The 24,084-nt window shown below is 41.9% G+C and overlaps 1 protein-coding gene across 3 annotated transcripts; it reads left to right on the top strand.

Moving 5' to 3' along the window:
* Positions 1–3,131: 3,131 nt before the first annotated feature.
* On the top strand, positions 3,132–20,409 carry mapk6 (mitogen-activated protein kinase 6). Of its 3 annotated transcripts, none has more exons than XM_037794601.1 (8): positions 3,132–3,339; positions 9,000–9,868; positions 9,973–10,290; positions 16,250–16,394; positions 16,785–16,949; positions 17,095–17,290; positions 17,600–17,717; positions 18,005–20,409. In XM_037794601.1, the coding sequence occupies exons 2-8, from the start codon at positions 9,632–9,634 to the stop codon at positions 19,097–19,099; spliced, it is 2,274 nt and encodes a 757-aa protein (XP_037650529.1). In that variant the 5' UTR covers positions 3,132–3,339; positions 9,000–9,631; the 3' UTR covers positions 19,100–20,409. The 3 variants fall into 3 exon arrangements, with proteins under 3 accessions (XP_037650529.1, XP_037650539.1, XP_037650520.1); XM_037794611.1 differs by lacking the exon at positions 3,132–3,339 and adding an exon at positions 5,522–5,605; XM_037794592.1 differs by lacking the exon at positions 3,132–3,339 and adding an exon at positions 7,381–7,538.
* The last annotated feature ends 3,675 nt before the right edge of the window (positions 20,410–24,084 follow it).

Below are 24,084 nucleotides of genomic sequence, written 5' to 3'. Positions count from 1 at the left end.
GTTTGTTCTACAATATAAAATATGTCAATAAATATCCCACTTGTGAATTTTGAAGCTTTAAAAAAGTAGCTAAATGAGACTACTAAATGTCATCACGCCGACTCGTCCGCCTTTACAGCCTTGTTGCGTATACTCGCGCTCATGCGACCGTGGTGTAGTTTGTTTATAGCCTAACGTTAACTTTTTACTTCTGCTGATTGCATTCACACTTCAAAAATCTTAAAAGTGGTGTTCATTTGTGGAGATTATCTCATGGAACAAAATGTGTAAGTATCATCATATCATAAGTGTCAGAGTTTATCAGTAATCCAAAACCCAATGGAAAAATCCCATTGGCATTTTGTCGAGGGAACCAGAGCGATGCTAACTTCCTGGTTGGCCTACAAAAATACGTCATCCCTGGAGCACTCTATATGTTCAATTGATAAGCCTGTTATCATTGGAGCTGTTGGCTGTAGCCTACATCATCCTTTAATGAAAAACAAAAAGACTAATCTCAGGCCAGTGGTGGTGGCACTATTGTGCGTTACGTAATAATACCGTCACATCCCACTAACACTCTACCCTCGGAGTAAATCATTCAAACAGCAGAATGAGATCCCATCTGTCCTCACAGGACATAATTGTCATGCAGGAGTGCGTCTAGATTTCTTTTCTTTATACACTAACCTTGCCTTACCTTTGAACAGCGTTGCGTGAACATCCTCGGAGATGACGCAGGAAGACAGAAAAATCTTGGAACAGAAAACAGTGAGATGGCATAGCCAGTTCACTCCGAGTTAATGGGTATGAGGAGGCAGAGAAGTTTAGAAATGAAGCAATAACACATGAGTAGGAGAACGCAGAGCGACTATCTGAACATTTCACCTTTACTTATCACACCGAACCACAAAAAGATGTCATTATGTAAACACTGGTCGCTGCACTGGAGACACAATCACAGTGGAGGCCTCTTTCACAACGCTGTGAAATACCTGAGTTGCGTGGTATCTGACATGAGCAGGGTGTGTGTGGATAACACAGCTCCTCTGAGGGTCAAATGGTCACTGAAATTAAACGTGGGTGCAAGATCTCATGTCTGCTCCTGATCCGTTCTGCACCTTGGCTTCAGGTTTAGTGAGACAGACTGCCTCTTATGTAACAGCAGGGACTGTATGGAAAACAGCAGAAGCAACAGAGATGAGAATTAATCATTCTGACGGCTAGCGTTATAGAGAGCGGGCCATATTGCTTTTCTAAGTCGTGTTATGTAATGCTCTCTGGATGTACTCATTCAGGATAATCAGTGACTAATTAATTAATGGTGTTTATCAACCAAGTCCAGCATAGCCCATACAGGCTACCCTCTGAGTGTTAGTTACATTCACATGACGGCAAGGTTTACTCATCACTAGGTCGGTCAATCAATTAAAATATTTAATCGTGATTAATCGCATGATTGTCCATAGTTAATTGTGAGAAATCACAACTTAATCACACAGTTGTTATCTGTTCAAAATGTACCTTTAAGGGAGATTTGTCAAGTATTTAATACTCTTATCAACATGGGAGTGGACAAATATGCTGCTTTATTCAAATTAATGTGTATATTTATTATTGGAAATCGATAAACAACAATGAAAAATTAGAAATATTGTCCAGAAACCCTCACAGGTACTGCATTTAGCATGAAAAATATGTTCAAATCATAACATGGCAAACTGCAGCCCAACAGACAACAACAGCTGTCAGTGTGTCAGTGTGCTGACTTGACTATGACTTGCCCCAAACTGCATGTGATTATCATAAAGTGGTCATGTCTGTAAAGGGGAGACTCGTGGGTACCCATAGAACCCATTTTCATTCACATATCTGGAGGTCAGAGATCAAGGGACCCCTTTGAAAATGGCCATATCAGTTTTTCCTTGACAAAATTTTGCGCATGTTTGGAGCGTTATTTAACCGCAACAAGCTAGTATGACATGGTTTTCTAGTTTCATATGATGCCAGCCCGCTACAACCTAAAAATCACAAGTTAATGCGTTAAAGAAATGTATCACCTAGTTAACTTTGACAGCCCTACTCTGCAGACATCACAGATCATGAATCAATCTCTTAAGTAGGAGAAGTGATAATAACAGCGCAGTCAGAGGAAAATATAACACCAAACCCACAGCTCTGCCCTCATTTCCTCATATGTACATTCGGATATTTTGATAACAAGCAGCTGGTCCAGACCCTGCAGCAGTCTGGTTTGAATATCAAACACACATTTCCTTCAACAGACCAAACATGCCCGTCTGTCGAGATACCCGCAACCTGCCATATGACGAGCAGAGAAACACGGAAGGAGGGAGTCCTGCCAGCAGGACCAGTCTCGCAGGCAGAGAGTGGCAGACACCATGTGATGTTGTGAGTAAAGAGAGCAGAACAATCTGATTTGTGGGGCAGGAGGAAAATATCGTTCTGCAGAGGAGATCATCGCTGACTCTTCTCTGGCATTTGTAGATTCACAACTTCATAAACCCCCCACTGATACTGACCATTACAGCAAGCAGTAAAACACAGACATTACCCTTCAGGGGATGAACTGCAAACACATAAAAGTGTCTTCTTGTGCAGACATATATTGTAGGCTCTGCTCTTTGCAAAACAATCATATGATGACTGTCAACTGCTTGTGAAAATATTTGACTAACAATACGGTACGTGCTGTAATGTGACAAAACAATCTGCTTGCATGTATTTTTCATTTCATTCAAATGTGTTTTGGAGGCTTTTCCTAATCCAAAGAAATGCAGGACATTCAGGAGTGTGTAATCCTTTGATTTAAACTGACGAAACTGGATTTGCAAAGGTCTCACCCAGAAGCAGGAATATGTTTCAGTACTTGCCACAAAAAGATTAGTTCTGTTTCTGCCCGGACTGGACCAAAACATGAAGAAATTACATTTAGGAGCAGATCTGAAAATGAGAAAAAAGAAAGAGAGAAGAGTAAGAAAGTAGCAGTGAAAGAGAGGTGGTGGCAGTGGACTCTAATGGTGCTGGATCTGACACACACAGACAGGCCAAACCATACACAGAGCAGTCTCCTCCCCTCTCCGGCCTGGCCTATATTAACTCTCCATGGAGCTCCACCTCACAACCACAGGCACATGGAGTAGAACAACACATCGGCAAAGCTCTGACAATACAGGCACATACCCAAACACACACACAGGGAGGTACTGGACTGCGCTCTACACCTGTCTGCCTGTCGAACCGGCAGGGTTGGATTTACAGCATAAACTCTCCTGGATGGACTATTAATTAACTTCTGTGCCATGTTGCTCCGGTCTTCTCAAGAGAATGTCAGCTTCGGTAAGTGGCAAGAAGGTTTCATTTTCCATAAAGGACAAATAGACATGAATGTGTACATTTCTGTATTTGCTTAAGCAAAAAAAAGAGAACAGGTGAAACGTACAGAACATACAGTATGTCTTGTGTTATATTATAGTGAGCTAGAGGATAGTAATGCAGAAATGGGGCTTAGACACACTTGGATGCTGTGTACAGGTGAAAGTGTGTGAGAGTGAGCGTCATACCAGCGGATGAACACAGATAACAGCAACTTCATTCGTCACACAACTGATCCTCAAACAAGACCCTCGGATTGCAACAGTAGTGTTTGTTTTGTTTTAGAGCATTGCAGAAATACGGCACTAACAGTAACTGTAAGTGGCAGTGATAGACGCCACTGTCATCCCAACTAAAGTACATAGTCAAAGGACTTGACTCAACTGTTTGTCCCATGATGTAACAAGGGGAGGCCTGCAGCAGACTCTGTGCTGACCCTGGTGGAGACACGTAATTGTTTGTGATTGCAATACATATAACTAAAGAGGAAGATTATTTTTAAAACTCCTAAACAATCAAAATGTGAGGGAATTATCTCATGACCCCAACAGGTAGGGTGAGACGCAGCTGTACCTTTCTGACTTCCGTTCATTCATCTACCGCAGAGGGCAAAGAGCACTCATATGGGCAATCAAGTGCCAATACCTTATCTACCAATCTGATTTTTAATTATTAATGTAGCCTAATCAGAAACAATGCAACCAGTCAGTCTTGTGAAAAGGGGCCCGAGGCCAGTGAGAGGGAATCATATTAGCGATAATGTGCTCTACTGAAAGGGAATTTTTACACCGTATCTCTTAATGTCTGATTTGTAGAAGATGTAATGTGTTTTGGCTGCATCTGATCTACTGAAGTGCCACAGAGCAATCTGTTCTAACATGACCTCTGACCTTCCATTTTAGCATGATTTAATACATATTCATTGTAAACCTACATTAGAAAATCTTTTTGAAGTAGTTTAATTAACGTATCCTTTCTTCCTTTTGAAAAAAAATCATAATCAGGTTTATTTTGTATACATATATGGAATTTGACTCCAGTTTTTGAGCAGCGCTCTCAATGTACTTACACAGAAAATAAATAACAGAATAAAGAATACAATAAATAAAAAAAAAAATCAAATGTCTATATACAAGTCAAGTGTTATCGGGAGTTATAAACAATACAAATAGTGCAAAGAAATAAATACTGGATGGATACACGTGGACTGAATGATTATGATGTCTATATGAACACTGCGTACGATTTACATTTACAGTGCCACGTATGTACATATTATAATATGTACATAAAGTGACAGATTATATGTACATATTACAGAAAAATGTGCATTAAAGACTTTAAATTATAATCTAAAAATGTGCATTAAAGACTTTAAATTATAATCTAAAAATGTGCATTAAAGACTATAAGAATTATAGTCTATAAGAGCAGCAGTGGATGTCTGGTGTTACAGGGTTATTGACAGTGTGTGCTAAACTCAGACCTTAGACTTATACCTATAGGCTGTCTCAGCAAACCGAAAAATGAAATAAAAGCTCTAAATTGCATAAATGACACCTCCCATTTCTCCTCTCTCTTTAAAATCTATCATATACACATATATTATATTATTATATATAATATTATTATATAAATATATTAAAAGCTAACCAGTGTGAGATATTACAATCATCACTTTTATTATTCTTTGGGATTGATGCCAAAGCATCACCTAAAAAAAAAATAACAGTAGCCAGGTATAGGTGTCTTTTCTCTCAACATTTCTCTCTCTCTCTTTGTCCGACTAATAATAACCGAGACAATAATAAGTGGCTCTCCAAGTCTGTCGCATCCCTCTCAGTCCGCATGCAGCTCCTCCAGGTCTCCATCGCAGAGCCCATCCCGGCCTGTGAGAGGCATCTGCATTCTCGTGCACATGGATTCCCACATGGTCTGCCTGCGGATGCTGATGCTGCGGCTGTGATGCTGCTGCCTGCACGCCCAGCCATCCATCCATATACAGTCAGCCATTCACAGTGAGAGAGAGAGGACTAGACGCTGTATAGGCTATAACCGCAGTCTGAACAGAGAGAATTAGTGCCTTCCTTGATTTGATCTCTTGACTTTGTTTTGCTCGGGATGTGTAAAACCTCATGGAGATCAGATGTGAAGCTGCACCGCTGAGAGAGAAAACACCCTGCGCATCATCTGGTGCCAGATGGACTTTATAAATCCGCAACAAGCCGCAGTGAGTGAATGAACCGTCGATTTATTCTCACTGACTGACACGATTAATGCAATATACTGCGTGCCATAATAATCTGAAAACAACCTTAATACCCATCAAAGGCAAAAATAAATAGGGAAAACAAATCGTGGGAATAACAACCGCATATTTGCAAAGAATAAACAGACAACAACTTCTGTAAAAACGTGGATGGATGAAAAAGACTTGTTTTTTAAAGTTTATCTATCTATATATCTATATATATGTTGATCTAAACTCCATCTAGATAATTGATGAAAAATACTATAATCGGTGAAGAGACTGTTTTCTAAAGTTTATAATCTACCTCCATCTAGATAATGGCAGGCCTGCATAGACCTGCATTTTCTGTTGCGTTTGACGCAATAAAGAAGAATGTGACATTGCCAAATAAACAGCTAATAAAGAAGAAAACATAATCACTGATCTGATTGGGATATGCAACTGTCAGCGCCTCTGCAGCATTTTTGTGCATTTTAATCACCTGTTTTGGGATTTTTTTTCTTGTATAGGCAATAAATTAGGATACGGAATGTTCTTTACCCCCTGTCTCTTATCATAGATCATTTTGTTCATTTCATTTCAAGGAGTTTCTACTGGGAGTATATGTCTATTATTTTTAATTGGGCTATGACAAGATAACTATTTTTTGCAGCTGTGGCTGAACTTTGTTTTCAAGGTGTTTATCCACATAAAGATAATTATATGGCATTCTTGTTTACTGGAAGAATTTCTTTTCGGCATTTTTACTATGCTGTTATCATCTGGAGTTTGAATCCACCGCTGTCACGTGATCTCCAACTTCAGACACATGTTTTGAATGACTCCTGCTGCGTTCAGGTACTACTCGAAGCTCCAACTTAATGATATAGTCAACAATATCTGATATGTTACAGTACAGTATCTGAGACTGTCACGAATATGCATTACTAAAGGGAGCTTTTGTTTTACTTCATTATATATTTTCCATATAATTAAAAAACAACAACACTTCAACCAAGAAAGATGAGACCGAGAACGAAGGGTTTCTGAGGTCATGAAAAAATATGATAAGAAGTACATGTAAAGTTAATGTCAATTAATATTAAACTGAATTGGTTATAAAGCAGTAAATGCTGGTTAACAACAATATGTGATTGTGTTAGTATAGGCCTACTGCATTATACGCTACATGAGCACCAATGAACCCACTGAACCTGAGCAGCTCCAGAATCAGGGTCTGAAATTAACCTTTTTCCTCACCTGCCACTGTGGGAGGTCACTGAACATTTCTACCGGCCACTCAATTTTTTTGTCTGCCACTTCTGAAATCAAGGTAGAACGCTTTAAAATTGTAAACACTGAGTCAGCGGTACCAGATGGTAGAATTATGGAATATATCATGTAACCTTAATGCATGACTATATTTAATTTATGCTTTAGAATTGCTTTTAAAAAAATAATATTTCTTAATATAAGGAAAACCTGTCTGCTATGGTGGCAGGTGACCTGTATTTTCACCTGCCACAGCCAACATTTACCCTGTATTTGGCAGGTGGCAGGTGCTAATTTCATTCCCTTTCCAGAATATTATTCATAGCCAACTGATAATTATAGTTAATGCAACAATTGCACAACAGAGAAATAATTAGTTTAAATAATTAAAAAATAAATTGAGTAACTCGCTTGTAAAGGGCCAAAAAAAACCTTAACATTACAGCAAATTCATCTTATCATCTTGTGAAGGGCTCTCACCGTAGTTGTTATGTTTCCGACAGTCCATGAAAGCCGCTTCGTGTCGTCACGCTGCCTCTCTCCGCTCTGCCCAGCCTCAATGGCGACAGCAGGAGATCCGCAGAGCCAGAGAGCGGAGCAGTCAGACCTCCTTTAGGGTTTGATTTAACACACAACCAAACTAATGCGACGAATACGGACTGTAAGTAGCCTCTTATACATCGATTGTTGCTGTTATTATTCACATTAAATGCCTCTGCAGTGTATATTCGTGGTGTATTTCTCGGTTTAACGGAGGTGGTCTTTGTGCTGCTCTGAGCCGCACCACGTAGTCAGAAGAAGCCTCCGCCAACAACGACTCCTTTGTTCAGGCTACCGGCGGGTTTCTCTCTAACGTTACGTCTAGTATCCACCAAATACGTAGTGTGTTGACATCTTTGTTTTCCTAATACTATGGTTTATGTGTGTGTGTTATCGGGTGGATGTTATGTGATGTATTAAAACCAAGAAGTAGTCGTTATGAGTCCGTTACTGCTTCTTCCGCCGGCCAGTCACAGACCGGTGGAGACAGAAAACAGGCGGTATGAAGACGGAAAACTCCGAATTAAAGCTGTGTTTTTGCTTTAATGTGTGGTGTTTAAGCACCCTGGCTGGTGTTGATCTTAGCTGAGCCTCTGTGTATTATTTTACAGTTTTACTGATACCTAAAAACCGGACTAGCGAGCCTCTAACGGGCCTGGGGGGAGGGTTAGTTTCCATTAATGGCACCACGTTGAGACTGCAGCCGGTCAATGACACCGTTTGTTTGTCTGATGGTTTTGTGACATCCTCAAACACACACTGAGTAAGGGTGAAGTCTGACTACATGTTTTTTTTGCAATTTTAGGTTATTTTGTTGGGATATAATCAAGGTCTAAAATTAAGTTTTTCCCTCACTGTGGCAGATCACTGAACATTTCTACTGGACACAATTGTTTTGTCTGCCACTTCTGAAGTCTACCTAGAATGCTTTAGACTTGTAAACATTGGGGCTGTGTATTGGCAATAACCTGGCGATACGATACGTATCACGATATATTGCGATACTGTTAGTGAGCTCCATATATTGCAATTTTTTAAAATCTAATTTTAGTAAAACTACCATAGTATAAATAACACTGCTATATACAACATACAATCTGAGCATAAAAAAGTTCACTTTTTTATGCAATCAGATTAGTAGGATTTGCATATCTTTGCAAATAAAGTAAAGTATTTCCTGAGTTAATCTTTGCATGTAAACTATTAATTAGAATTCAATGCAGGGGTTTTTGAGAATTAATACAGTATCGCAATACTCAATATTTCCGTCCACCCTTAGTAAAAACAGAGTCAGTTGTAACAGACAGTAGAAATATGGATCATGTAACCTTAATCCCTGACTATTTTTAATTTAGGAATTGCTTTTAAAAACTAATATTTCTTAATATCTGCCATGGTAGCAGGTGACCTGAACGTTTTACCTGCCACAGCCAACATTTACCCTGTGTTTGGCAGGTGGCAGGTGCTAATTTCATTCCCTGGATATAATATTGTGAAACTGGACTCTTCACCCTTCTATTGTGGCACTACATTGAGCTTTTTCTGACCCTTTTTGTTCTTGTTTTTCTCTCTTGTCTTTCAGGTTATACCCAAGTAAAATGGAGGATAGTTTTGATTGCGACTGTGGCGAGCTTGAGCCACCTGATCATTGAGGGTGAAAAATTACTTTGAAGACTTAAAAGGCCAGACTCGTTTCAGTTTTATAGATCAGGTGGATAAAAGACAGATAAATAAATATAAACAAAAAAGAAGAGAAAAAGAATATCATATGAAACTGCTCAGGACCAGTCATACACTGAATGTATCGGCACTGTAAGGATGCAACTACATGCTTTTATAGTTTACTATAGTATCAGTGCTTTTTAATTGGCCTCAAAGTCCATTCCATTGCAGTCTAAAAACACTAATCCATTAAACGTGTTCCGTTAAAGATATCCACACGTCCAAGATTGGGGGAGAAATTCAACTTTTACATTTTCTCTCCTTATTCAAGATGGAACAAAAGTTCAACCTCACATTAGTTCCCCACATCTGACAGTGACGGCTAGACAGGGGGGACTCAGTAGTCGTCTGTATAGGGGTCAGTTAGCTCAGCCGCTGAACCAGTTGGGGAATTGTCAGATAAATTCCTCTGTTGGTGTTGTACTTGAAACAGGCCAGAGACCAAACGTTAGAGATTGCAGAAGCTTGGCGTTAAAGCTGAAAACAGTCGTTATGGCAGAGAAGTTTGAGTCACTGATGAACATCCACGGCTTTGACCTGGGTTCTCGCTACATGGACTTGAAGCCTCTGGGCTACGGAGGGAACGGCCTGGTGTTCTCCGCAGTTGACACAGACTGTGACAAACGTGTAGCCGTGAAGAAAATTATCTTGACGGACCCCCAGAGTGTGAAGCATGCCCTGAGGGAAATCAAGATTATCAGACGCCTCGACCACGACAACATTGTCAAGGTAAGTTGCAAAGGGTGTTTATCTTATTTTCTGGGGCTGGAAAAAATAATTTGTCTGATTTGAAAACTGGTTTTCGGCACTGACCCGTCTTCTTATGTCACCAGGTGTTTGAGACATTGGGCCCCAACGGTCGCACGCTAACAGAGGATGTGGTGTCCCTGACAGAGGTCAACTCGGTCTACATTGTGCAGGAGTACATGGAGACAGACCTGTGTCAGCTGCTGGAGAGGGGCCTTCTGTCTGAGGGCCACGCCAGGCTCTTCATGTACCAGCTCCTCAGGGGCCTCAAATACATCCACTCTGCCAACGTGCTGCACCGCGACCTCAAGCCTGCCAACCTGTTTGTCAACACAGAGGACCTGGTTCTGAAGATCGGGGACTTTGGGCTGGCCCGCATCATGGACCCACACTACTCTCACAAGGTAGGACCAGTCTCTGAGTAGCTCTTTCAGTCAGTCTGGTATTCGTGGAGACAAAATGATTTTTATGGGGTTCCGTGATGAGCGGTTTGTTGAAATGCTACACAGACTAGAGCTTAAAGAAGAGCAGACACAGCAATGTTGGCACACCTTCTGCCCAAAGCTGAGTGCTGTGTTGCTCTAACACGTGATGTTTGCGTTATTGCTCGGTAATGTGGTACCCCCCAGGGTGACGCAGTCTCACAGCAGGAAGTAAACAAGACGGGATGTGGTTCCTTTAGGTAACGCCTCTGTTTCCCTTGTCAGGAGAAGTGAGGCTGTGGAAAACACAACCCTGGGAACTGTATTTTTTTCCCCCAAGTGTATACAGTTAGAAGTGAAAATGGGCTCCATTCCAAGCCTGAATATACAAATGAGTGGGTTCATGATAAAGTGGCTTAACAAAGATGAAGATAATCCTCATTCCCGGGTGAGAAAAAACAGCAAACACTTGAATGTAGCATGCGCAAACGGGCACAGTTCAGCCTTGAGCCTTTGTCAGCTTCTAATGATAATGTTGAAGGCTCGAGGCTGCAGCAGATCTGTTATGGACATGCTGCATTGAAATATATAAATATTTATTTATACCAGAGTGTGTTTTCCCACAGTTCCATTTGCATGAGGTCATTACTTCATTTTCACACCTATGAGTCAAGAAAATTGGGTCTCAGAGAAGGCTTTTGTGTTACATACTTGTCTCTCATCAGATGCCAGCATAATGTAAACTAGGGCATTAAAAGCCAGATGTTGCCACACCAAATCTTTAATGTACACATTTTAATGATCTCTATAAACCTACATTTTGTTTTGTGAGTCATTGTAATGATAGCAATAAAGCAGGTTGCTTTAGTTCTTAGTAAGTGAAGAGTATGGATCACCCTGTCTAATTGTAGCCAGGTGGAAGGCCTGTATTGCCCTTGTGTGTCACTGTCACCTTATAAAGGGATGAGGGAATTCCAGTCCAAGGCCATATGGTGGCGTGATGTGAGAAAATCTAGGTTGGGAGGTCTCTCCCTCCCTCTGTAGCTGCTGGATCTCTTTAGAGCACAGAGATACTCGCACGTGCGTCAGATTAGTCAGTGGTGGGTCTGAAGTGGGCTCACATGATGTGATCCTTCTGCCTGGCACAGCCTCATTCATATCCCTTACACAGCCTGGACTCCTGCCACAGCATACATCACTCTGAGACAGACTTACACACACTTGTTTACCAGAACTGCTCTTTTCCACCACTATGTTTTTGTAGTTTAGTCACAGTTTCAGCTCTGACTTCTATATTTTTATGAGTCATATCTTAGGTTGAGACAATAGCTCTGTCTGCAATAGGAAGGGGAAGGTGAGACATAGTTGCTGGGAAGAAGTGAGAGTTTCTCACACATTTCCGTCACTGTAGCCACCCACCCAACGTTACTGCACTACTCCCCTACAGCAGGGTTTACCATGTGGTCTATTTTCCCTCTATATAAGCAGTTTTTCCTGATGGGAAACATGCAGGCAAGTGGGTATTGAAAAGCTGCTTGTCTGGGGTCAGCTCTCTTGTGTTGGACTATTGTCTGCCGTAGCACTGCAGCAGACTACTGCTGCTGAGCTTTGTCAAGGATACAAATGCTGTAGTCGTGTTGTCAGACTGACGTTAATAGGCTTTTACCCTGCTCTCCTTTCCAAGCAGTGTTGCAGTGTTGCTGTGTTTTGTCTGTCGCTACTATGATAACAGTGGTGTGGTGGGGGGAGGGACAAAGCTGATATCTCGACCAGACACTTTTTCATGGCACCTAAAGTCATCTGATTGAGTGTGTGTCTGGTGTCTCAGACCAAATGAGGCTTGTTTGAAAATGAACCCATCACCCCCACACGACACTATGGTGCCCAGTGGAGTGTGGAGGCGTTAACAAAACAGTTGGTTTCAGTGTTGGCCGGACATTATGGCAGAATCACTGGGGGCAAGTTTGCTTTCACAACCATCCTCTACTTCTAGTAGGCTGGGTGAGGCAGAGCAGCTGGGTGACTGAGTGCATGTTATTTGAATAACGTTGTTTCTAAATAAAGAAGCGCTCTTCGCCAGTGAACCTCGGTTTCTGGCGTAGATTCAGTAACATGTTGTATAGATTTGTACATCAGTGGTGTAGGCAAAAGGCATTTGTTCTACCTTTTCCTCCCACTTTCCTATTTTTTGGACTGCTTGGGTTAATACAAAAACATAGCTCCTCATGGTTCCCTTCAGGCTTTTATTTATCCTGCATGGCTTTGTTGTGTATAAAGCTTGCCAAGAGGACCTGTGTTTCTGTGATATCTTTCCATTGTTTTGGGAAAGCAGGCTCTTTCTGCCTGTGTGAACCTTAAGGCCAGCCCTCGTGGTGGCCCAGGATCAAGAATGACAAGAATTCACGTGCTCTCACACAACGTCTTCAACCCCGATTCCCCTCCTTTTCCCAGCCAACTCTTTGTCTTGTTGTGGGAGCCTTATTTGAAGCTGATCTAAAGCCTGTGGTCTTTTCCAGTTGTAGCCCACCCTTTAAACAAGAGAATACAGCGGATATAACACTCACACATTTAGATTTAGCATTGGTTATGCTTAAGCAAGCTGCTTTGGTTTTACACCAGGCTAACTGAGGCTTTAACTACTCCAGGATAGTGTAACACAGTTAAATGTGTTCCGTAGATAAGTGATTTTACATCTGCTCAGTGGGGCAACACATGTTTTTCAGAGGGGAAATCCAGTCTGGTTTTCACATGTCACATCATCTGAATGTCAAATCATTTGCTTTGAAAGTTAACAAACCAGTTATTAGATCTAAGGCTTGTCTTTCTGAAATGAAGAGTACAAGTGCAAGACAAACTTGTGTGGGACCTAAAGAAAATGTTTTGATGTAGAAAATGGTCTATTTGAGAGAGAGATATTAACAGGGACCTTTTCACTAGGGCTGGGACGATACACCTATGTCCCGATCCGATACTATCATGATACTTGGGTGCAGATTCGATATGTATTGCGATTTTGAAGTATTGCAATTCTACAACTATTGCAATTTTTATATACAAAATACAATTTATTGCTATTCTTTGTTAACATTTTTAACACTAGACCATGGGAAAAAGTTAAATCATACACCTCTAGGGACTTTTACTTTGGAAAATATCTAAATTAATACAGTAAAATGTTTAATTTTCAGCATGCATGTAGTCAGAGATGTCCTGAAGTCAAATATATCAGTCATTGTCAGGCATTATTTATTAAATTTTTTCAGCAACCCAAAAATCAAAGACTAAAAACATTTCCCTCACAAATTAGTGGTATTTTCTTTTTAATTTATAAGGGACTTGTCACATGTTTTATACTTCTGGTGAATATAATCCAATCAATTTTATTTCCATATATGTATTATGTATACAGTTCCCTTTGTTAACACCTTAGTTTGCAAACTGGACGTAGTCACATGTGTACAGTTTACTTAAGCTAACTTAAAGTCCGTCGCTAGCTCTCCCCATCAGCTCCGTTCTCTTTATACATCCATGGTCAGCTCCATCAGGGCCGTTTGAATGCATTTAACATAAATGTCAGTATATGGGTGCTCTACAGTTGTAGAATCGGCCCATTTGACCACGGAGATGAGAGTGATGGCTGGCTTGAGTGCACATTACCGCAATACGATAACATTTCCTGCCCATGAAAGAGTTAGCATGCAGCTTTAGCCATGATGTCTAGTTCTGCTTTTCCTGCAATGTGTGAAACCCAAAGTGTTTCCATACTCTACTGTATTTGTAATGTTTACCACTTTGGATTTAAAATGTGAGGTTGCAGGGCGTATCCACGCGGACCCTCCAACATTTACAGCTGTCGTTTCGGCTCGTTTGTTTTGGTTGACGGATACGGAATGAATATGATGCCACGTTACTCAGACTATAACAAAAGGAGCGGTAACTTCCTTCTACCATCGCATGGACTCAAATGAAGCAAATATATTGATTTTGGCATTAAAAAATCAATTTCAAAATCGTAAAAAAGTGCGATACATAGGTAATTTTTCCCACACCCAATTTTCAGGAATGAGAAGAAAGGGTGGAGTTCACAGTGGTGCTTTCTCCCACACAAGCATCCAGCACAAACCAAAACTGTAAGAACACATATTTGACCTAATTAGTCAGCCAGCAACAGGGCTGCCTGGAGAGTTGAATTATGGCTTAATGAATTTCAGAGACATGGTGTCACTCATTTTCTCGAACTTAAAAATATCCTGCAGTTTCTTGCAAGAATCATGGTGATCAGCCATAGACCAGATTGGACATATTGAAATAAATTGTTTATCCATTAATTAAGTCCATGTGTTGTGAGACTGCAGTGAATCTCCATTTAACCTGCTATTTATAGTGGTTTGCCTGTGAAATAATTCACGTGAGTGTGTGTGGGTGGTGGGTGGGTTAAAACTAAAATACATTCAGTGCCGGCAAGGAAATCTATTGTTTTAGTCTTCAGTCACTAGCTTCTGTGATCATGCAAATGTAGACTGTTCTGGGGATGATCTCACTGGTCCGACCTGTTAAAGGTTGCTGTGACTAACCGCAGCCTGACACACTGAGGGAGCCTTTTATGAGTCACTAAATGTCAGCCTGCTCTGGTCTGATCTAGATCAGGCAGTTAAGTTATTCACCAACTGTTGCCAGAGGTAATGAGATGACTGATGCTTTAATTCCTGTGTCTCTGCCTTTGTGACAAGTGGCTCACTTGGAGATCAGTAAAAGTAGCTGGAATATCCAGCTAATGCACTTTAATGCCCTCAGCTGGTAGGCGAACTCTAATCTGCTCCTCTTAGTTCAGAGTACGTCGGACACAGAATTGTCCTTATGCAATGACCCGACACTCTTTCAAGCTAACCCAATCTAAGTCTGTCGCAATGCTCTGCAAAGCTGGTTGCATGTATTTCTCCCTTGTTACCACATCCATATATGTCAGACCATTTATTGTCTGTTTCTCAGAATGGGTGCTGGACAGCCTTCAAGTTTCAGTCAGTAGGTGTGACCTGCCTTGTAGTTCCCCCTCGAACCTCTTCACAAGCTTCACTGTGAAAGCCTCTGCTAGACTCAGTCACATCTACAGCCTTCACGGTGTGTCATTTATAGGCCTATCAAAACAGGGGTGTGCATCGCAGTGATACACTCCAGGATAGTGTGACGTCAAGCATTTGCGGCTAACTTAGGGCAGAAACAGGAGCCTGGCTCAGTGGTGAGCCGACCATTTTGGTCTCACCACAAACTACCACTGCATGTAGGGGAGAGAGGGCAGCAAGGGTGTTGTTTTACCTCCTCCCATCCCCCAATGTCCCTGTGTGTGTGTGTGTGTGTGTGTGTGTGTGTGTGTGTGTGTGTGTGCGTGCACACAAACAGGTCAGTTTCCTTTGTGTTCCGTGTCCTCCTGTTCCTGTGGGTAGTCAGGCTCTGTGAGAGAGTGGAGTGCAGATTGGTGTCACTGGTGTGTCACTGGCGAGTGGAGAGTGTGGCAGCGGGGGATTATCCTGCTCTCCCAGACTGCTGACAGGGCCTGCACGTGTCTGATCTCCCCCCTTTCATCTGTCTTTTCTCTCTGGGGTCTTTGTGTCCGTGCTGTGTTGTGTACGTGACCAGCGCAGAGCAGGTCTGTCAAGGAAACGGCACGGGGGTTATCAAGTTTAGCACGGCCCAGCAGGCATGGTTTGTTCCGGGACTCGTGTTAGCAGCAGTGTTGTGTGGCAAACATGGAGGCACAGGAAGTCACGTTAATCACATTTTTATCTATTAGTTATTACTCTAACTGTGAAGGAACCAAGCACGAGGGCACAGCAGTTCATTAACTAGGGTAGTTTTTTGGAAAGATATGGTTGAGTCATGATTTCTTGTAAGTTATTTTTCCCTAAGAGTCCCACTAAACATGTCTTGTCCCCTTCTAACGCAGGGCCATCTCTCTGAAGGTCTGGTCACCAAGTGGTACAGGTCTCCTCGCCTGCTGCTGTCTCCTAACAACTACACCAAAGCCATCGACATGTGGGCCGCTGGCTGCATCTTTGCGGAGATGCTCACAGGGAAAACCCTCTTTGCAGGTAAATGTCGACAGAGTTTCTTATGTCCTATGTCACTGTAACACCTCATGTACAAACATACTGGCGAGTTGTCTTTGAAGCAGGTTAGGTGACTCTGATGAGGTAAATATTCATATAGGATATAGGTATGATGAGTCATATGTTCATCCTGCTAGTTAAAGTCAGAACGGACAGGAGATGGGCCCAAAGTCAATCTGCTTTTACTATTCTTATTGCTCTCTTTTGCAAATCCAGCTGGAGCTGGGAGAGACGGACTATTCTTATTTGTTGAAACTGCCTTGAGCTGAACACAAGACAAATAACACCTCTGTTCTCATGATCTGCCACGCTAATTCTCACTCAAAATAGACTCAAAGAAAGTGACTAATGTTTGTCCGCCCGGTGTTTCAGGAGCCCATGAACTGGAGCAGATGCAGCTGATCCTGGAGTCCATCCCCGTACTGCGAGAGGAAGACCGACAGGAGCTCCACAGCGTCATCCCAGTCTTCATCCGCAACGACATGTCCAAGCCTCACACACCACTGGCCAAGCTGCTGCCTGACGTCAGTCCCCAGGGTGAGTACCACTTATTATTCATTCAGAAGTACTCGCAGGCTCATAAAGTACTCTCATGAACACAGACCAACGGTTGGGGTCAGGGTCTCATCTCTCATCATTCAGGTTTCCTACTTGCTAATCTCAATGCCCTCCCTCTCTGCAGCCCTGGATTTCCTGGAGAAGATCCTGACGTTCAACCCCATGGATCGTCTCACTGCGGAGGAGGCCCTGGCCCACCCCTATATGGCTGACTACTCCTTCCCCCTAGACGAGCCTGTCTCTCTGCACCCCTTCCACATTGAGGATGAAGTAGATGATATCCTGCTCATGGACCAGAGCCACAGCCACACCTGGGACAGGTATGCTCGCTCACCTATTCCCTCTCAACCACCTGCTCTCTGTGACCAGGCTCGCAGATGCAAAGTTTTATATTTTCCCTGTTCTGTTCTGACATTTTGAGCTTAGTTTCAGTGGAGAATAATCCGCTTTGCTCTCTGCTGACTAAGCAGTAAGAATATGAACATGCAGATCACCTGACCAGAAAAAGAACAAGATTTTATTAATTAGTTTAATGGTTTGTTTACATAGTTAGATCCTTTTACTGGAGCTTTTTTGAGTCATTTTGTGTGTTTGTGTACTGAAGTCTCCCTCTTTTATTCTCTTGTCAGGTATCATGAGAGCCAGCTGTCAGAGGCTGACTGGCACTTGCACAGCACCCACGACCCAGACGAAGTCCAGGTTGACCCAAGGGCTCTCTCTGATGTGACAGACGAGGAGGAGGTTCAGGTGTGTTTGAATTTCGACAAACATCTGAATACTCCCTTTAAAACAATTAGTTTCTCTTCTGTTTACTTTAAAAAATACATTTTGAATGCTATAGATAAAGAGTTGTATGAAAATGTGCTTCCCAAATGTGAGGTTATATAGTATTGTTCCAAATAGAATACATAACAAAGTGAAAATAGATTTCAGTGTTGCAGACCAAAGCTGTGTAGGGATAACAGGTCTTGCTCCTGACTGATTTAAATTGACTTTTTGATGAGGCTAAATGGTTTGCTGTTGTCCGTTTCCAGGTGGATCCTCGTAAATATGCTGATGGAGATCGGGAGAAGTTCCTGGATGAGCCGTCCTACGACTACTCCACTCTGTTCCAGCCAGAGCGATCCTGGGAGGACGACCACCACGAGAACAAATACTGTGACTTGCAGTGTAGCCACACCTGTAACTACAAGGCCGTGTCGCCCTCCTACCTGGACAACCTCATCTGGAGGGACAGTGAAGTCAACCACTACTATGAACCCAAGCTCATCATCGACCTCTCCAACTGGAAGGAGCAGCAGAGCAAGGAGAAGGCGGACCGCAAGGCCAAGAGCAAGTGTGAGAAGAACGGGCTGGTGAAGGCCCAGATCGCGCTGCAGGAGGCCGAGAAGACCCAGAGTCCAGTGGAGAAGGACAGTGAGCAGGAGAAACACCAGACAGAGAAGCCTCAAAGCCAGCAGAACCAAGGCTTTGACTTTGACTCCTTCATCGCCAGCACCATTAAACTGAGCCTGCAGCCAGAGCCCTGTCAGGAGGCGGCCCTGCTCAACGAGGTGGGCCTCCTGAACGAGCTCAACTCTTCCGTTTCCCAGCTGGAGGCTCCCCGCTCAGGCTCCATGTCCAAGTCCATAAGTCAGGAGAAGGAGGAGAAGTGCCTGGTAAACCTCGCCCAGTTAGGCGGAGGAGGGTTAGGAGTCGTCAGCGGGGACGACACCTGGCCCGCTCACCCCTGGGAGAGCTTCGGCTCCGGGGAGAGAGTAGGGGAGAACGGCTGTTTGATAGATGAAGCATGCTGGGACATTCATAAAGAGGACCAGCTCCAGAAGGAGAGCACTTACACCAGCTACCTGGACCGCCTGTTCAGCCGGAAGGAAGAAGGGGCCGGAGAGACTGTGGCCAGCACGGAGACGGAGCCCTCGGAGGTGAGAGAGCTGGACGAGAGCTTCCTCGGCAGGAACACAGAGATTGTGCTTAATATGCAGCTGGAGTCTCTGGCCCTGCCTGGCTTTGACAGCACCGATGACTTGCCTCTAAAATCCATCCAGGCGTCCCTCACCCCCTGCGCGGTCAAATGCTCCCCACAGATTGCCCACAAAACATACAGCAGCATATTCAAGCATCTTAATTAAAGAGATATGTATATCCTCCCACACAGTGCAAAATCTAGGCAGTTTTGTTTTATGTTTTTTTTAATAATACGGTATATTATTGAACTTGAATCATTTCATACCTTTTTTTATTATGGTTACTTTTAATTATTTTTTTGTTTTGTTTTTTAAGAGTTGAGAGAGAGGTGATTTATTATATTTAAGGAGTTTTGGTCATCACTCTGAGCCTTGATCACCAGGCCTTCATGGGTTAATGTCTACGCCCTCATTGCTAACCTGGCATGTCACTTGCACACTTAAGTACTGTAGAAGAACGGAAAGCAGGAGAGAAGTAACTAGAAGAAAGATGGGTGGTAGGAGAGGAGTTCTGATTTAAGAGACGATGAGGTTTGGCTGTTAGGGTGTGACATAAGGAAGGATGGTAGACGCTAACATTGCCTTTCCTGGGACTGGATACAAAAGAAAAAAGGGGATGGGATGTCCTTTTTTTTATTTTTCGTTTATGACTTTATGACATTTTTCCCTGAAGAAAGCTTCCTTGATAACCCTTTCATACTGTAAATCTGACACATGATGCCAGCAGCAACCATTATCGTAGGCGTTAATGTAAATGTGTTATCTACCTCAAGGTAACAGCCGCGAGAGACACTCGAAGCCGCACTAGTGCTTTACACACATGACCATCCTGGTCGCGTAGATGAAATCTGTCTCACTTAAGCATTTAACATAGTGAGGTGTTTCAGTAATCATTATTTATTTCTAGCAGATGTGCGATATTTATTTTATCAAAATGTGTTATTTCAATGTGATTATTGAAGATTGAGGAGTTGGACAGACTTCCATTTTCATTTCGGCACTATATGGGCGTGTAAGTGTTCTTTTGTTTTATGGTAGGATGCAAATTCATCTGTTGTGTTCTAAAAGAAGTCGAGGCTTTCCATTTTCCATCAATATTGTCCAAATGGATATCATTCTTTTTATTTCATTTCGTTTTTTTTATTTATAGGTGCGTTCTGTCTTTAATGGAAAAACTGCTTTATGGTTTAAAGAAGCGCCTAAAAGTCTTAATTTTTTATCTAAATGTAATGTTTAAAAAAACGCGTGCATGGAGGCAAGAGAAAGGTACATTAAAAGTAAAGTTAATGGTGAGTATAATGTACGTCAGTTTTAATTGTACGTTTTTTGTTAAATTTCTATGTACTTTTTCCAAGGCAAGCATGATGAATTAGGTTAAGGTGTAGCATGTAGAACACTTATGAACTTTTTTTTTTGTAATCATTGGTTCCCCTGTTCTACAAAATATCTCGAAATAAAATTACTGGCAAAGAGTTTAGCTTGTGTCTCTCCTTTTCTTTTTGGTCAGGGATGACTCTTTGACCTCATACACTCAGTTAAGTGGTGTTTTTGTAACTTTTGTATGACCGCACAGCCACAGGAGCCTTGTTGGTGGAGAAGAAGTGCTGACTTCAGTGCTGCCACCTCTTGACTCAATTTTTAATGTCCAAGCAGGCAGACTAAATTACACCGCAAGCGCTGGGGACACAAGCTTTGAATCACCAGCTAAATGTAGCTCTGGCTCAGACCGCCATATTTCAGAGCTGTCGACTGCGTACACAGATTCCCACCTGCTTTTAGGTGTAAAACACTGCAGAGAGGATTACATAACAAATGCAACAGTGACGCATTTCCTTGTAAAGGAAACAGGTGTAGAAACAGTATTACGCCATTGAACATCCCATCACAGGCAGCCTGACTTAATCTATTTCCAAACTACTCTAAAACGTAAACTGCATGAGAGACAGAACTCAACGCGATGACCATCAGATGGTGTCCTGCAGGTTGTGGTGACATCGCCATGGTCACACTGAGAGTCAATTTTGGGATCAAACATACACAATACTTTTTTTGGGGCAGTTTTTGTGTCTTTATTTACTCAAAGCATATATAGCCTCGGAAATATTGAGATAGCTTGATATTTTGGAGTCGAGGTGAATTATTTCTTAAAAATGTGTATCAGGGGTACATTAAATATGTTGATGTTAAGACAACATGATATTTCGGTGAATTGTTTCTGTACCAAAGCGTGAATAGAATTTCATTAAATACTTTGGCATATTTCTTAATAGATAATCTTTTGTCCACATGCGCCAATCATGTTTAAAAACTGGTTTATAATGTGAATAATTCTCTGACCTGACCAGACGCTCTGCTGTCATTTAAACAACTCTAACCTTACAGGAAGAGAGAAGCTGTGGTACAAAGGTTGGAGCTGGTTGTCTCTCTATAATCAGCCACAGCTGGGCTCGGGGTTTTTCACTGCTGCTACTTCCTGCTGGGAAAAATTAGGCCAGCTCTGTGTTGTTTTTCTGCTCTCTTGGTAACTACAATTCTCAGAAGAGAATAAATCCTGCTGGAATACTCCAGTGAAAGGTACCTGACTTGTGCCAAGTGACAGAATAAGAGGAGTGCCTGAAGACTGAATGTAGGTCAAAATCAAAATGTCATGTGCTATTTCCACTGTTTTCATTCCCACACCCTCACATGTCCTCTGTGAACTCGTCTCGTATCTTTCCCGCAGCTTCCTCGTTCTCTCTCGGTTCTCTCTTTTACAGAAAAATGTGTGATGTTTCATATTTAATTGTCGGCATCTTTGCTCAGATGTCAACACTCGCGTCGACATCACACAGGCTTCCTCGTTATCGCCGCCATGAGACAAACTCTTCCATCCTCCCGCTCTGCTGCGACTTCATCCGCACATTCTGCTGCAAGGTACGACTAATTGTATTGTGTATTTCCCCCTATAGTCTTGCACCTACATACCTCACTTTCTCACGTTCCCTCCTTCCTTCTCCTGACTGCCACTCATCCCCTCGCCCTCTGAGGTCTCCCCCAGGTCCCGGGCCTGTCAGGTGTTGTCGGGTTAAAAATAAAATCCAGGAACACCGGGATAAGCAGCTCAACTCGCCACCCATCAGCTGACAGGAGCTTAACGCATTGCCTACTACAGTAATTCAAGGTCACGGTTGCTATTCTCTTTCCTGGAAGGCCAATTAAAACTCAATGATGGGGATTGCAGCAGACCAGGAACTGATTAGGCTTCTACAGCATTTCTTCCTCCAATGGAAAGTATTGAAATAACTTATAGAGGTGATGATCTGCTTGGCAAAGATCTTGCAGTGAGGTTGGATTCACGTGGAGACAAAGCCTCCAATAGTTATCTGCTACAACTCGAGGCTGCTCATTATGGCACCACGGGGTCAGAATGTGTGTCCATATTCAGACCAGTCATGCAGAGCGCTGGATACTAAAGTTAGAACAAAGTGCCTTTATAAATAAACATCACCTCTTGTGCACTTGTACTTTGAAAGATTTATCTACTGCCAAAGTTACAGAACGTCCCGACCATCGACATTAGATCGGTGTATCATTTTATAATACTAAGCTAGGTGCGGTTTGACATCAGATTTACTAAGTTGTTTTTTGGCCTTAGTAGGCAGCTGTTTTCTGCAAAAAAGCTCTAAAAACTACCTGCTGAGCACCAAACAGACACAGGAAGTGACTAGCTGGTGAACATAATGGGGCATTTAACATCTAAAGAGTCAGATAATTCCCTCAGGAGTTGGAGGAGACCAAAACAGAGTTAAAAGACCAGAAACATGACTCCAAATGAAGGTGTAAAAATAAATATTACTCCATAACTGCTGGACATGTACGTAAGCAAATGTTTTGCTAAGAAGTTTGACATATTACTTAAAGAGCAGCTTGCAGGTTAGAGCTACCAGTGATCAATGTGTAGGAAAAACATAAATATACACTACAGCAGGGGTTCTCAAACTTTTTGGGTTCAGGGACCCCTTAGAGAGGAGAACGTTTTCCAAGGACCTTCATAACACAGATTAAGGATAATGCTTACTACCGTTTGTACTCTTAGATGCCACTGGAACTATTTGTATACTAAAACTTTTCAACCTAAATACTTCAGGCCTGTTTCATAGTGATAAACAGAAACACGTTTCATTTTGAATAATAAATCTAGATATTTAAGTATACCAGTCTAAAGCTGACTCTCAGAAAGTGCTTCAACTTAAAAATAATGAACTTATTGCTGAGTGTCACAATCAACGTGCTAACATGTGTAAGAGTAATGGACACAATATGCTTGTTTTATTGGCACAAATGGTCTCCATCTGTAGATATGTACTTTCTAATGATACAGCACAATTTTATAATTTATAGCTAATTATTTCACGGACCCCCTGACAGAGTGAAACTGACCCCTGGGGGGTCCCTGGACCCCATTTTGAGAATCACTGTACCACAGTGACATTATGATAAGATGATGATATGTCAATGTTGTGTTCACACCTTGTCTCTGCTGCCCTCAAATGGCCAAGAAATCAGTTATAACAGGTGGATAAGTTCACAGCCATAGACTGATCAGCAACCAATCTTTCAGGCATGTATTGTTTTATGATGGACTTGAAGCCTGAGTACTTGAAAATCCCCAGGTACTGCAGAACATTATTTTAAAACAGAGCTGAGGAAAACGCAGTTGAAGTTGTATGATCAGTTTGAGAGAAAGGCATTGGTCTTCAGTTAGGCGTACGTACTCTGGAGCTGATACTGTAGCTAACACAGTCATTTGTGTCTTCATTCAAAGAAAATCATTGTAAAAGCTTAAACAGCTGGTAAAGCACATTAATTAAGCAGAGACACAGAATTTAGGTGAGAAATTTCCATAAAAGAAGATTTCTTCTTTTGTGTGCGTACAAATGAAAATCCCAAAATATGGTATCTTTTTTATCGTGTGCAATCAAAATATCATGTTGTGCGTAAAAGTTATCATCTCGTAGTAAGAATAAAAGGTTCTTAATTGTTTAAAATTAATTTGCTTCCCCCCCTTCATCCTTTATTAGAAATATAATTCATGATTGCTATAATCTAATTTTTTTTTAATTCTGAAGCACATTTTGAGTTCTCTGTCAGTTTGCCTGTAACTGTTATTG

The sequence above is a fragment of the Sebastes umbrosus genome, chromosome 2, assembly GCF_015220745.1.
Source record: "Sebastes umbrosus isolate fSebUmb1 chromosome 2, fSebUmb1.pri, whole genome shotgun sequence".
Lineage (NCBI taxonomy): Eukaryota > Metazoa > Chordata > Actinopteri > Perciformes > Sebastidae > Sebastes > Sebastes umbrosus.
The sequence above is the reverse complement of the archived record's forward strand: the minus strand, read 5'-3'. Positions and strand labels throughout refer to the sequence as shown.

Bases quoted from the DNA above. Each gene is read 5' to 3' on its own strand.
- mapk6 (XM_037794601.1), top strand. From the start codon at position 9,632: ATGGCAGAGAAGTTTGAGTCACTGATGAACATCCACGGCTTTGACCTG. The intron at 10,291-16,249 runs GTAGGACCAGTC...CTTCTAACGCAG, and splicing joins ACCCACACTACTCTCACAAG to GGCCATCTCTCTGAAGGTCT. The intron at 17,291-17,599 runs GTATGCTCGCTC...TTCTCTTGTCAG, and splicing joins CACAGCCACACCTGGGACAG to GTATCATGAGAGCCAGCTGT.